Source organism: Aethalodelphis obliquidens, unplaced genomic scaffold (assembly GCF_003676395.1).
Source record: "Aethalodelphis obliquidens isolate GAN/ISIS:26980383/991018 unplaced genomic scaffold, ASM367639v1 scaffold18, whole genome shotgun sequence".
NCBI lineage: Eukaryota > Metazoa > Chordata > Mammalia > Artiodactyla > Delphinidae > Aethalodelphis > Aethalodelphis obliquidens.
In genome coordinates, this window is record NW_020837962.1 from 3,624,849 (window position 1) to 3,640,506 (window position 15,658).

Consider the following 15,658-nt stretch of genomic DNA (forward strand, 5'->3'; position numbering starts at 1 on the left):
GAAAGAAAGGGAAAGAAAGAAAGAAAGAAAGAGAAAAAAAGGATAAAAAGAAAGAAAGTGCACTTTTTTCTTCGTCAGGACAAGCACTCCCCAAAAATTTGCTAAGAGGGCAGATCAGGTGTTAAGTGTTCTTAATCATTCAATCAATTGATCAATAGAGTGGGGGGAATCTTTGGGAGGTGATGGATATGTTTATGGCATAGACTGTGGTGATATCATTTAATGAGTATTAATCATTATCATAATTATTACTGACCACCAAGAGCCCCTCCTATGCCATCCCCATGAACCACATTTGCCTGTGAGTCCTCAGTATTAGCTATTCTGCTTGTTATCACACAGACTAAAGCACTCCCGGCCAAAAGCAGAGACACCTGTTATTCCAAAAGACTCACGGCTCTGGGTCTGGGTCAGTCTCCATCACGACAGCTCACATAGCTTCTCTCTTGCCCACGACCCCCATCTGCACCCTCTTGGACCCCAGATTAGGACCCTAGGACTATTTAATCCAAAACTCTGTTGAAACATTGTTACCACAAATTGAGTTTAAAAGAATGCCAAAAGTTAAATGGAACTGCAAAATAGAAAATGGAATTTTATTCATGATAAAATTTGGTGTCTGGAGTAAGTCATCTTAAACAGCAAATGATGACAAGGTGGAAAGCTATTCTGTGCCAATTCCAAGATGGTATGAGAAGGCCTGCTGGGTATTTTTAAAGGCATTAGAGGTTGACAACACGGATTTCTTGTGTCTAATTTCACTTCAAAAGTACACGACTTTCTTTTGCTTCCATTTCAGTATATTAGGCAAACTGCTTTTCTATGTACCCATTAAAAATAAGGTCACATTGGGCTTCCCTGGTGGCGCAGTGGTTGAGAATCTGCCTGCTAATGCAGGGAACACGGGTTCAAGCCCTGGTCTGGGAGAATCCCACATGCCACAGAGCAACTAGGCCCGTGAGCCACAGCTACCGAGCCTGCGCGTCTGGAGCCTGTGCTCCGCAACAAGAGAGGCCGCAACAAGAGGGGCCTGCGCACCGTGATGAAGAGTGGCCCCCGCTTGCCACAACTAGACAAAGCCCTCGCACAGAAACGAAGACCCAACACAGCCAAAATAAAAAAATAAAAAATAATTAAAAATTTAAAAATTAATTAATTAATTAACTCCTACCCCCAACATCTTCTTTAAAAAAATAAAATAAAATAAGGTCATATTTTTGATCCCACAAAAGAGAGACAAAGATTTTTGAGATAAAGGTGGAGAAAAAAGAAAGGGAAAGGGAGTTTAAAGGATTTGAATAACAATCATCACCATTTATTATTTCAGGTAGATGTGAAAATGATAACCTCTAGTGAAATTCCCTAAACCATCTACGAGGAGAAGCACACCAAGAGTTGCAAAGGTCATGTGTTCTGAGGAGGAAAAGGTGGTGATGGGGAAGAGAAACTACAGGGCTAGTTCCTGGACCATCCACTAGGTGGCACAATAACCTGGACAACTTAGTCATCACCTGGGGCATCTGGGGTGTTAGTGGAAAGGGGTGAACTGGAAGGCGGAGAAGCAGCAACTTGCAAAGAGTGGCTGGTAATGGATGAGAGGTCAGCAGTCCCAGCGTCACAGCCCCACTAACCCTCGGTGTCTCAGTCCACTCGGGCTGCAGAAACAAAACACAGCAGACCGGGTGGCTTACAAACAACAGGAATGTGTTGCTCACGGTTTCTGGAGGCCGGCAGACGGAGGTCAGAGCACCAGCGTGGTCAGGTGAGGGCTGCAGACTCCTCGCTGTGTCCTCACACGGCAGAAGGGGACAAGGGAGCTCTCTGGCACCTCTTTTGTGAGGGTTCTGCCCTCGGGACCTAATCACACCTCAAAGGCCCCCATCTCTTAATATCATCACATTGGACATTAGGATTTCAAAATATAAACTTGGGGAGGGGACACATTCAGACTCCAGTACTCAGAGTGAAAAGTGCCCCTGAAAATAAACAAGTCTGGTATGCTCATCCTAAAAACGTAGTGTCCTCACCCAGGAATCCCTTGCTCTATTAAAAAAATAATGATGAAAATAATTTAAGGCTCTCAGACCTAGATGCCCACCCCATTACTGGCAGCACCGCATGCCCTGGCTGGGTGATGGTAGAACACTCTTTAGGTCATCTGGACTTGGGAGTCAGGAAGCCTGGGTCCATCACCAGCTTCACCACTTACTCGTCCTAGCAACCACACCCTGCACACAGTAGGTGCTCAATAAATTGAATGATATCCTAGCTGTAAGGCCTCGACAAGTTATTTAACCTCACTCAGCCTGTTTTCTTAAACAAGAAGAGTGATGTTATCTGCAGGAGGCTGCTGGGGGATTAAATGAGAAAACAGCATTTTAAACGCTTAGGCACAATGCTTGGCACACCGTAAGATCTACTAAATCATGTTATTATTTAACTAGGTCACATTCTTACACAATATCACTGTTGGCCCCTCCTTTCGACCTCCTCCCCGAGCCACCAGCTCCAAGAGCAGCCAGGATGGACTGTTGGAGTCACATCCCCCCTTTTCTCCTTTGCCTCCCAAGTCAGGCAGAACACCCAATGGGGGACCACGCCCCAAGCCAACAACTCACACCGGGGATACAAATGTTAAACAAAAGCGGGAAGAGAGGCTGCCCTGGAGGGAATGCAAAGCCACCCAACCACAAAGGATAATTTTCCAAGTAGAAAAAATGCATTACCATGTTAGCACCTAGTGTTGGCAGAGGGTAAAGAAATGCAGCTGTCATACTCCTGGCAACACACTAACTCAGAACACAAGTGGCTGTTGAGAACTAGCCCATAAATATGGCCCAACCTTGCCCTCCTATCCCACAAATTTACCACAAAGGAATGCTTAAGCAGAAAAAAAATAATAGCCAATATTCTTAGAGTGCACTTACTAATAGCACTCTTCAATTCTTCCTTACAATGAATGAAGAAACTCCCTGGGGAGAAAAACACTCTGGCTGGTGATCCTCCCAAAAAATAACCTAGCAAACTGTAAAAAATCAAGTGATGGAATATTATGCAGCCCTCTGTGAACAGAGAATGCTGCCCGCCACTCTAGTTCTACAAGGATCAAGCCATTGGCAACTGCAGCCGACCCTGCAGTGGAATGCTACCCTGAGGACAATCCAGGATGGAGAAAAACAGGAAGAATTCTGTGCTATGGATACTGGCCCTAGATAAGATGCATATCTAAGGGATCATTTCGAGGAGCCCAGACGCTTGCATCTTCCCATGCATAGAAAAGCACTAGAATCATTAACCTGAGATGTTTGGTTCTTGCGATTAGCAGTAGTCTCCTGATGTTCAACTACATGCTTTTTTTTCCAGCAGAAAACTCCTATATATCCTGACTCCTCCCTTACCCCTTCTGAGCAGTTTCTCAGAGCGACCTCAGAGGCTGCGTCCTGGGCTAGAGTCCTCAGTAACATATCCGAATAAAACAACTCACAACTTTTAGGTTGTGCGTTTTTCTTCAGTCAACACGTTCAACAGGACGACGGGGAGATGAGGGAAAAAAGGGCAACTGTGATATATGTTAAGAGCTGAACACAAAATAAGCACATCCACAACAGCTAACATTCATGGCTCTTAACTCTGTGATGTAAGTACTTCTCTAAGCACAGCACGGTTAACCTTCACAACGACCAGACCATACGAGACAAGTATTCATCAAATCCTTATGTTTAGACAAGGAAACAAGAGCCTGGGAGGTTTAAGAACTTGAACCTGGGCAGCCTGGTTTCAGAGCATGTCCTCCTAAAGCAACAGGCATGCTGTATTCCAACCAGCTACAACTCTGCACGCCCCAAATCCAGGATCGCAAATTCACCTGCAGGAATGGAAAGGACCCCTGAGGCAGAATTACGGGGGTCTGGGTTTACTCGTAACTGTCTTTACTACTCCCCTCAAGAACTAGTTTTTCATAACAGGCTTTTGTGTTTTCCTAAGTACCAAAGAGCCTAAAGAGAGAGCAGTAATGGGGGTGGGATCACACATCTTCTCTTGGGCACTAAATAACAATAATATATGCCCCAAAAGCCTGGGACAAAACCCCTTGCCGTTTCAGAGACATGCAAGGGGGGGAGGCTGCTTGGCAGAGGACTTGTCAATTACCCGCAGTACCAAGGGTTAAGTACACAAGCTCCAGCTCGATGACAGGGCCGAGACAGCCACCTGGCCCGATTATTCAGTGCAGGCCGGGAGCCACTTGGTGGGACATGAGGGAAACACTCTCCGCTCCAGGGAACAGAGTTGGGGTTCCTCTGCCAAGCTCTTCTGGGGTTTGAGAGTCGGGCATCTCCTCTGGAGTGCAATCCTACATGCTTCACATGCTGGGATGCAATTCTCATCCTGAACTTGGAGATCTCTTGGGACACCACTCCTGGGACACCCGCTGTTATGGACTGAATTGCATCCCTCCCAAATTCATATGTTTTGACTGTATTTGGAGGTAGGACCTTTAAAGAGGTAATTAAAGCATCCTTATAAGAGGAAGAGACACCAGGGATGCGTGCTCACAGAGAGAAGGTCATCAAGCCAGGGAGAGAGGCCTCGCCAGAAACCAAGACTGCCGGCGCCTTGAGCTTGGGGGACTTCCAGCCTCCGGAACTATGAGAAATAAATTCCTGTTGTCTAAGCCACCAGTCTGTGGTATTTTGTTACAACAACCCTAGCAAAGGAGCACACCCTGGATACCCAGAGAGACTCGCTCTTATTTTTTTGCAATGACATAGGAGGCAGGGGCAGGATGGGGAGGGTACAAGTCAAAACCACCCACCGCTCAAAATTTCTCAGGATTCTGATCTCTCATCTGGAACACCCACAGGACAGACAACAGTGCTGTCCCCTGAAGGTTCCCTGAAATTTACAGCCACCGCAGAAAACAGAACCCCCTCCCGCCATACACACTTATCACCCACAAACCGCACCACTACAGGGTGTCGAGGGTCAAAATGTGGATGTAGTGACATTTTTCTTCAGAGATGCAGGTTGTAGAGTCTGGGTATGCCTCTATTTGCCAAGATACCAAATAAGAACACCGGATTTACATTTTTAGAAAAGTGTACGACTAAAAACAAGAAAAACGGTCTAAATCCTTGCCATCAACATCACTCCAGTGTGCTCAGAGGCATGTCCTTAGTGAAAACACACAAGCAGGGCCAGCACCCTCCTCAAGGTCAGAAGATGGCTGAGGGAGACCTACAGACCACGATCTCTGTCGACCCCAAGAGCAGCTGACAAAGAGAATTGTGTCTGAGATGGCAGGACCTCACCCCAGGGTGCAGGAGACCTATGCGGAAGCACAGTGCTAGGTACCACAGGGTGGGGGGAAGTGGTGGTGTGGAGATGCCTGTATCCCTACAAGTGGTGCCTAGGATGAGGTGCCCATGAAGCCTGGCCTCCACATCCTCAATTTCGGGGTCTTTAGAGTAGATGCACTTCAGGGCCAGGGTAAAGTCTCACCCCTCTAGGTCAAGGTGTGACCCACGTGAAGAGGCAGCACTGCAGGTGCTAGAAAGACAAGGCATCAACTAACCGTGCGCCACAGAGAGAACTCCTCTCCCCTTCCCACTCCTTCTGATGATGTCAGGAAAAATACCTGAGCGGATTAGCACGGAGATGTCTTCTCATGCTTAGACAGGCAACAACATCCAGGCCGAATTACTAACACTGGCTCCTTTTCTTGTCTTTACTTTCACAGTTCCCTGCTATTTAAGTCAACTAAGAGTGGCTCTCCGTTCACAGTACAGCATATAAAAGTCCATTTTTAAATAAAGGCATTCAGGTTTTTATGGGCACCCATTCTTAAAAAATGGCAGGGTAGGTAATAGTACAGAGGTAAAAAAATAACTGAACTTTGAAAACCAGTGACCTTAGTGCTCTTCTGGCCCGTGTGTCCCACCCACTGGCAGATACAGAAATATCTGCTCAGCTGAACCCGAGGCTGAGAGGTGCCAGCGCAAACCACATGCCTTGGTTACGCAGTGAGACCACCCAATCCTCACACCCCAACCTCACAGCGCCTACTCACTTCCTTCCTCACCCTTGAATCAGAATGCTGGTTGCCCCCGAACCCCTCTTCCTTCCTTAGCCATGGGTGTTTTTTTTTTTTTGGCGGGGGGTGGGCAGGTGGACGGATAGGACACACTGCCTCCTTAGCAGCCAGGGGAGGCCTCGGGATGGCTGTTGGCCACACAGGTGGGAACCTGTGTGCACCTTCTAGGAAGGGTCCTTACAGCTTGGGGGAGGGGAGAAGTTTATCTTTTTTGTGTCACAGACCCATTCCGCAGTCTGGTGATGAAGCCCATGGGCCTCTTCTCAGAAAAATGTTTTAAAATACATAAAATAAAACACCCAAGATTACAAAGGAAACTGATTAAATTGAAATAGAATTATTAAAATGTAAAAAGGAAAAGTGACACACTAATATACAGGATTTTTTATCACATTAAAAACTACTGTATTTTCAAGCAGAAATGACATTGTGAGATTTTTCCATATCACTGTTGTTACAGGTGCCTGTGACTTCTATCAGTGACCAAGTCACCCATTTTGCCAAGGCTACTAAGGTTCCTATGGTTTGCTGCTACTTTCATAATTAAAGAAAATGCAACCTAACTGTTCATGGACAGATAAGTGGATAAAGAAGATGTGGTATACACACACACACACACACACACACACACACACACACACAATGGAATATTACTCAGCCATAAAAAAGAATGAAATTTTGCCATTGCAGCAACACAGGTGGACCTGGAGGGTACTATGCTTAGTGAAATAAGTGAGACAGAAAAAGACAAATACTGTATGATATCACTTATATGTGGAATCTTAAAAATAAAACAAACAAATTAATATAACAAAACAGAAACAGACATAGATACAGAGAACAAACTAGTGGTTACCAGTGGGGAGAGGAAAGGGGGAGGGGCAAGATGGGGTGAGGGGTAAGCGGTACAAACTTCTATGGATAAAATAAACTACAAGGACATATTATACAGCACAGAGACTATAGCCAATGTATTACAATAATTTACATGAAGTATAATCTATGAAAATTTTGAATCACTATGTTGTACACCTGAAACTAATAATATTGTAAACAACTACACTTTAATTGAAAAATCAAGTAAAATAATAAAAAATAAATACTGAATTTCAGTCAGAGGTTAGAGAAAAAAGTCGTCATTTCTTCCCCTGTGCAAGTTCAGACCCCTGAATCCTACCTGTGGAAATGGAAGAAGTCTCTCCTTTGCCCCCTCCTCCTTCCTGGTACCTGGGATGAGAATGGGATGGCTGGAGCTAAAACAGCCATTTTGGACTATGAGGCAAGATAGAAGGAGGCCTGGTCTCCAATGACCATGGAGCTACATACCGGCCCAGTCTTCCTACCTCTGGACAGAGCGATGAATTCCTATCACATTAAGCCACAGTTTGCTGGTTTATTCTTTATTACATAAAGCCACTCAAGCCTAACCGTAATTGCTGTATCACTAATACTTTTACTGAGTGGTGAGGTTGCAAACAGTTTGAACCTGATCAGTAGCAACCTTCATTCATCTTTGAGAGACACTCTCTCCCTTACCTACAAAAGTGATTCCTCCAGAGCTACAAAGGAAACCCAGCTAGAAAGTTCCTCTGTAGCTGACGGCCTTGCAGGAGACAAACCCGGAAACCGTGAACGATAGAAGTTTCCCTCTGCCTCAATCCTGCTCCACCTCTGAAGCACGTCCTTTAGAGCATTCACACACCCAAGTATCAAGTTTTACAGCTCAGGGAGCTTACGACCACGCACCACACTCCAAGTCCACGACCAGGCACACACACACCTGACTTCATCCCACACTCTGTAAAGTCCACGGTCACACAGGAGCAAGCACAAAGGCACTGCCTCGATGTGCAGGCCTAAGAGTCATCCTGGCATCGGCAGAAGCTGCTCAGAAAGTACTTACTAATTGTCATGGACTCTGGCACCGAGGCAGAAGGTAACAGGCTGCTCAGAGGACTTCCTTGGCCTGGAGGACTGGCTTCCACACTGGGAAAGGCAGGCAGAGGGAAGTTATAGTCGGCCACTTAAAACACACCTCCTCACCATTCAAAAACCAGCAGGCATTACGCTTGTTCAGGTTTACGAACTAGAAGGAAGGGAAGGATGCCCTTTGAAATTATAGTCGGTCCTCATTTGTGGGTTCCATAGCTGCAAATTCGCCTACTCCCTGCAGTTTATTTGTAACCGCAAAACTCCCAGCTCTCAGGTATAACATGGTCACCCATGAACACCCACAGAGTGGTCAGAAGGCTGAGTCATGGACGTGCATGCTCCCACCTCATGCCAAACAAGGCAAGCTCTGCCTTCTTTCAACTATCATTCTGTCCTTCTGGCGAGCTATTTAGCACCACATTGTTCACATTCTTGTGCTTTTTGTTGCTGATTTTGCATCTAAAATGGCCCCAAGCTAGTGCTGAAGTGCTGCCTGGTGTTCCTGAAGGCAAGGCTGCGAAGTGCCTGAGGAGAAAATACATGTGTGAGGTGGCCCTTGTTCGCCTAAGGATAGGGCTGTTGGCCTCGAGTTCACCGTAAGTGCATCAACAACATATGTTAAATAAGGTGTCTTTAAACAGGAACTGGCATAAAACATAGGTATGTACTGATCTGTTGACAGATCTGTTGACAAAAATGTTGTGACCAGACACTCCCAGGAACCTAGGAGCAATGGTTCCACCTTGACAGAACACGACCACCACAAATAACGAGAGTTGACTGTGTAGTTACAAAGAATTTGCAACGTGGAAAAACAGCACTTCACATCTGTCATGAAAATGGCAAGACCGTAATCCGGTTACCACAGCCACACCCACACACCAGGAGGAAAAGGACCAAAAACATCACCGATGAAATGGAGTTGGGGTTAAGAGTGATGTTGTTTCCTGTACTGCTGCATTTTCCAAATTTTCTAAAATAAACAGCAGAAAGGACTCAGCGTCCTGGATGGACCTGGCGACACCAACCCTTCCTGGTATCGTACTAATCCGGACGAGCCTCCTACAGGGAGTGCCATTCTCAGAGCACAGGGCAAGACCGGAACACCAAGCGTAGGTGGAGGTAAACAATGACCCCACTCTGGAGCCAAGGTTGAAAATGCAGATGCTACACCCTGGGGACACCAATTTAAACCCATGGAGAGAAGAAGGAAAAAGCTGTAAGAGCAACAAGGATCGCGGTGGCGTCAGGGAGCCCTCAGTGTCCATCTCAGCTCTGCCACCAAATGTCCAGTGACTCTGGACAACTCAGCTTTCCCTTGAGATACTTTCATGTGGAAAAAAAGAAAACCAACGTGGTGCTTGCTACTGAATGGCAGACTAAGCACTTCACAGATATATAATATCAAAGTGGTTTAAATATTATGTAATATTACGATTATAAATTGTAATATTGTTATCATTATCAAACAGTAAAATCAAGCAAATTGTGATGGTGGAGGTACCCAGATATGGTTCCCAAAGTGGAAAAAGTAAACGTGGTATGCAAGTGAAATTTGACACATACCAAGTCTCGGGCCTGAGAGCCCTGGGCACTTCGCACTCTGGGATGTTAGACCAAACCTAAACTAAATTAACGTGAAGTGAGGCCTTGCCCTTCAGTCCCAGCAGGCGCCCACCCATCTTTAAAAAAGAATAGAAGGCAGAGTTGTAAAGAGGACAGTTCAACCCCAGAGGCAGCTTGGGGCCTGAATACTCACCTGTACCGAGGTCCAGGCTCTGGAAGGACGTGGTCATCGGGTCCTGTCCCGTTCTCCAGGCTCCCGAGGGGGGTATCTGCGCACACACAGCAACCACAGAGAGAAAGTCAGGGTTCTGTTCTCGTTTCATTTTCCCCATGAGACAAGGACACAGTGCAGACACTGGCTCACCTGCTAAATCAGTTTACTTACAAATGTTTACCTGTCTGGCACACTGGATTTTCATCTGCTCCCTGTTTCATCTCTTTGGGCCGTAATCTCAGACTTGGTATCAGTCCCTGACCGGAGGCCCTATTTTCCCACTTAACCTTTTTTTTTTCACTGAGTATAGCTGACATACAATAATATCCGTTTCAGGTGTATAGCATAGTGATTCAACATTTATTTACACTACAAATTAATCACCAGGATAAATGTAGTATTATCTGTCACCGACAAAGTTATTACAATATTATGGACTATATTCCCTATGCTGTACGTTACATCCCATGACACATTTATGAACCTCTTTGATCTGGAGCCACCTGGAATTATGCATGAAGTCCATATCCAGAGCCAACCTCAGAACCAGGGAATAATAAATGAGCTGCTAGATCCGCTCCCACCTGCAGTGTCTGAAGATGGACACACGAGGGCAGCACAGCCCAGTGACTGCTGCTTTCTACAGCGCCACTTGCCCTGCATCAAGTGGGAAAGGCATTTGGAAGAAGTGAGGCCGTTATGTCATCTCTAGAAACAACAGGCAAGAGGCACTAAAGACTTTCATAGGTGCATTAGCTGCTGTTCAAGTCACGGAAGGACGCACGTCTCGTTGCCCTAAGTCATCTGTCGTGTGACCTCCTCCTCTGCTTACACCTGGTCTGGTCCTGCTCAAGATTCCCCAGCTCTTAAGAGGTTGACCTAAGGGAACCTTAAGGGGTTTTCTCACCTTTCCTTCTACCCTGCTGTCCCCACCAAACTATTCCACTCACCGCTACCTCTTTTAAGAAGTTCACAGAGGGAAGAGAAAGTGTCCACCTCTCTGCCTCCTATTTCTCGCTCCCCAGCATCGTGGTGAGGTCAGGGTACAGGCTCCGCCCACTGGCCTGGGTTCAAGTCCCTGCTCCCCAACTTCAATCCAGCAAGTTACCCAGCCTCTTTGTGACTCGGCTGCCTCCTCTCTGAAATGGGCTGACACTAGTGACAACCATACTTTTTTTTTTTTACTGGAGTATAGTTGCTTTACAATATTGTGTTAGTTTATACTGCACAGCAAAGTGAATCAGCTATACGTATACATATATGCCCCCTTTTCATACATTTTAATAACGCCCGCCACATAATTTAATTTCACATTTTATTACACATACATTTCGGTGAGAGCGTGCAGTGAGCGGGGGCTGGTATCAGCTCTCCCTGAAACCAAGACCCCTCCCCTCGTCCTCCTAGGAGCTCTCTGCTCTCAGCCTTCAGAACACAGTGGTCCTCCTCCCCTCACTGTCTCTTTCTCTGATTCCTGCGTGAAGGTGTCGCTGGATCACGGCTCCGTGGCCTCTGACGCCCTTGGCAAACCCAGCAAAGGTCCTGGCTCCAGCTCTCGGCTCCGTGAAGGTGACAGCTCTCGAGCCCTCACCTCTGGCTAGGCCCTCAATCTTCAATAACTAAACCCACGTTTATAACCGCCCACCAGAAAGCTCTACTGGGATACCGTACTGGCCTCCCAAATGATCATGACGTTCAAAACCGCTCCCACCTCAGAAGATGGTGGTACCACCCTCCCTCCCATCCCAGAGCTGGTCGGTGCCCAAGACCAGTCAGTCCCACCCAGTCACCTCCCACTCCCTGCTCTCCAGCCACTTCCCCCGCCCCCCAGTTCGAGGGCTCCAGGCCCTCCCTGGGGTGTTCTGCAGCAGGTCCCCTCAGCTCTGCTTCAGCCTCCAATCTAACTCACACACAGCCGTCAGATTCCACTCCCTGAAGCAAAGACAGGACTCCAACTACACAACGCAAATCCACGGGTGGAGTAAAGACCAGCATCACCCACCAGGATTCCGGACACCACGCCTACCCGGCCCAAGTGGATTTCCCGTCATAATACACGACCCTGACCCTGTGCCAGCTGCAGCGGGCCTGATGCACTGGGGCCACAGAGCGATCGCAGACACTGTCGAGGCCCCTCTTCCTCTGCCCCCAGCCAGACGTCATTTTTCCAACTGCCAGACGTCCACTCCCTTCAGCATGCCCACACCCCACCCCGGCACTGATGTGCTCCCCTGAACCCCAGCTGCGGGCCTGGCTCTGACTAGGGTCAGGGTCACACTGGAAGCAAAACAGACATGGTCCTGCCCTCATGTACCTCAAAGGCTAGTGCGGGTAGGGGTTCGGGGACAGGCGTTATCAGGTAATTACACAGATACACAATTTCAGGTGGTACACCGAGGTCGGAGAAGTGGAGACACCTAGGTTTACAATAGAGTGAAACCAAGGCCCGCGCCGCGTGCGGTGTGGTGGGCAGCAGGGCCACGGTGTTCTCTAACGCAGCAGCCCTTGGGCCGCAGCCTAAAGGCAGGAGGAGCTCGAGGGGAGGAGGAAGTGAAAGCTGGCTGGTATGGCCAGGGCAGCAGGCAGAGGGGAAACGGGAGGAGGTGAGGCTGCGGGGTGAGTGGGGGCCGGGTGGGCACAGTGAGGGTTCCGGATTTGGAGCAGGAGAATGAGGCAATCTGATGTACATTCTAAAAAATCACTCTGGCTGCTGAAAGAAGGATGGATGGATGGCAGACAGGGATAGAGAGCTGTTGAGAGGCTATTTTGTACGAGCCCAGCGAGAGAAGCATGAGTTAGAAGAGGGTGGTGGAAGCGTTCAGAGGACACTTCGACCATTCATTCCTCCTCCTCTACGTCGGAGGATTAAAATGATGTCGCTGTCCCCTCCCTGCCTGTGGCACTCCCAGGGGACTCGCCTTTAGATCCCCCAAAGCCTGGCAGCGACCCAACCCCAGACCCAATGGCAGGACTGCGAGAAGTCGGGAAACATTGGACCTGATGGGGAGAGGAAGGGGCCGAGGACCCAAGCTGTCCAGTGAACCAGCTCCGCATTTGCCAAAACCCAACTCCAAGCACAGGCCCTCAGCGAGGAGCAGTAACACTTCCACGTACATAGTCAGCAGGAATGGGTGTTCTGTCCCCCTCAATTTATGATTCTCAGCTGAAAGAAACTTTGGGGACTTTTTCTCCCTGGCAGCTTCAAACAGATGTTGGTAAATGTGCTTTGCTCTGCTCTAGGTAAATGACACGCCCGGAGGAATGACTGGATCTAATCCTCCATCTGCTTGTCCGGGTCCCGGGGGACCCTGGGCTGGTGTCTCCCTTCTCTGAGCCCCTCCCTAACCCCAAAAATGCAGCCCAAGGCCTGGCCCCCCAAACCACAGCGGTGCCTCTCCCAAGGTTCAGAAGGATAATGATCCTGTGTTCAGGGTCCCCTTCTCTGCCGCCTTCTCCCTCCCCAGACTTAGCTACTAAAACATCCAAACTTCCCCGCCACAGGCCTCTCTCCCTTTTTTTTATCCCCTCCCTCTTTCTCTAAATAACCCCCAAGGTAAAGACGTGAAACGACTCCCAGGCCAGAAAGAGAAAGGAGATCTGAACGTCACTAAAGTAGGCAAGTGTCAATCAGAAGGGACACTAGTCAAATGGAGTGAAAGAGAAGGAATCTTGGGGAGAAATCTGGCCGTGCACGCCCAGGGTTGCCCATGGAGAGGCCGGGCCGGCAGCCAGGCCAGCCTCAGCACCACCAGCCCGCACACCTCCACGGACGTGGGGCGTCAGGCCAGGAGGGACTCGATGCGCTTCGGCACTCCAGCCAGGACACGGCTTCCCCCAGCTGATTCTAGTATCTTCCGGCAGCCCTAGAATAACGCGCCTTCCCATGCAGTGCTCTCACCATGATGAGTTTGCCCCTCAGGTGGTCACAAGCTTCCATGACTCCTGGCAGCTTTGTTAACAGTAAGTTTAAAAGCTGGCAGACCAGCCCACATGCAGCGCCTCTGGTGAGGACAGCCGAGACCAGCTGGAGCTGGGCTCCCATCACAGTGACTAGGTGGTGCCTCTGGGTCTGCGAGGCTGACGGCCTGAGGAGGGACGGTGGGAAATCTGCAGGGGGAGGGGTGACTCCTGGCGAGGATCCTGGAGGCCGGCCAGAGTGCCGCGTTCCGTGACTAAACCCCTGATGCGAAGGGCACACCGCCAAGCCCCAGGAGCAGCCTGACACGGCAACGAGCGACAGCTCATGACCCAAACAAAAGGCCGCCCGTGGGGAGCAGGGTAAGGGGAACGGGGAACTGGGCCCCGACTCAGATGCCGAACAAGCACTGGAAATGCTCCAGCGGTCCCACAGACGAACGTGGGACCACCTACTCTCTGCCAGCCACCACCCCACCCCCCGCCTTCTCAGACATTCTGCTCGCGTCTGCACTGCTGCTGAACGGGCAAGGGCGAGGTGGCCAGACCTCCAACGCGCAGTGGCTCAGACCAAGGCTGGTCACCCGAACAGAAGCAGCTGCAGGGGCCGGCCTGGCCTGCAGACACCAGCTAGGCCCACCGGACCGTCCCTCTCTGGGGTTTCAATCAACACCTGGACAGAAGCTCTAGTTGGTATGGAAGGACACAGCCGAGGCAGTAGTGTTGGCACCTCAGCCAAAGAGGCCAAACAAGAGGGCGGAGAATGATGAGGGAGCAGAGACAGACCCGGAGGGAGAGGAGGTGGGGGCAGATCCCCACAAGGAAGCGTGGGGCACAGAACCAGAATGACAGCAGGACCTCGCCGGGCCCGGAATCCCTCCATCCCAAAGTCCCAGCTTCCAGCCCACGGGCGCCCGCAAGGCGACCTCACTAGTGCAATGCCTGCAGGAAGCCTGCCTGGGGACTTCACACGTGCCCGGCACCTTGTCCCAGATTAACTCAGGGAACCGTTGCCACAAGTCTCAGAAGGAGGAGGTGTAACAATAACCAGCCCTTCCCTCGCGGGCTGTGGTCACGAGTGGATGAGCTAACCCAGATCCATCACCTGACAGTCCTGGACTCACTTCAAGGACTGTCATCACCGCCATCCATACTTTCCAGAAGAGAACAGCCTGGCGGACGTAAGTCACTTAGCCGCACTCTCATTAGCCTCAATTTACACCGGGAACATTGCCTCACAGGGTGGGCACGTGCCTCCCTCAGCAACTTCTAGAACTGGGCCTGAGCTGACCACCTGCCCCAAGACTGCGCCAGTCAGCGTGCCCGCCCTGCCTCGTGCCACAGCTAGTTTGAGTGGGTTTCTGTTCCTGACACAGTGACACAACAACGGTCTATCATCCGGTTCAGAATGTCAACAGCTTCCTGGGCAGTCGGTGGGCCCCGGCCCACGGTTCCCTAAACCTGGGCCTAGGAGGGTGAGAAGGGCACCTACACAAGGGGGCCGAGGCCTCCGTGACACGCTGGTGCTGTGAGGCAGTGACGGCGACCAAGCACTTCACTGCGCCAGGCGCTGCAAACACCTACCCCACCAGGGGAGCCGGGCTCATCCATGCTCCCAGCCTCACCGCCCACCCCCCCAATACCCCCCACCGTGACCTGCTCTAGCTAAAGAAAACAATCACGAACCACAGGCAAGCCTGCTCGACCACAAGGAACAGGTCAGAAATGCTTAGCCACTTTTAAGCAAGCTACTCCCTGACCCCCAAGCACTTGGCTGCAAAGAGCACAAGGACCTTTAGAGCTACGGGTTCTGTGACCTTCTCCCTTCTCCTAAGAGGCAAAAATAATGGTCACCATTTGTGATCAGCTTGCATGTGACCAAGTTCAACACATCACTGCCAAGAAGAAAAACAGGCCCCAAGGGCTCCCTGGTGGTTTGT

At 49.6% G+C, this 15,658-nt stretch overlaps 1 protein-coding gene across 8 annotated transcripts in view; it reads right to left on the minus strand.

Annotated features, from left to right (window-relative positions):
- The window catches only part of SNX29 (sorting nexin 29), a 545,670-nt gene that overhangs the window by 456,864 nt on the left and 73,148 nt on the right, over positions 1-15,658 (minus strand). For all 8 annotated transcript variants that reach the window (XM_027117362.1, XM_027117360.1, XM_027117361.1 and 5 more), the window contains 2 exons: positions 9,783-9,858; positions 7,995-8,077 (listed from right to left, as the gene is read on the minus strand). In XM_027117362.1, the coding sequence (XP_026973163.1) occupies positions 7,995-8,077; positions 9,783-9,858 (159 nt within the window). The remainder of the gene's footprint in view (positions 1-7,994; positions 8,078-9,782; positions 9,859-15,658) is intronic.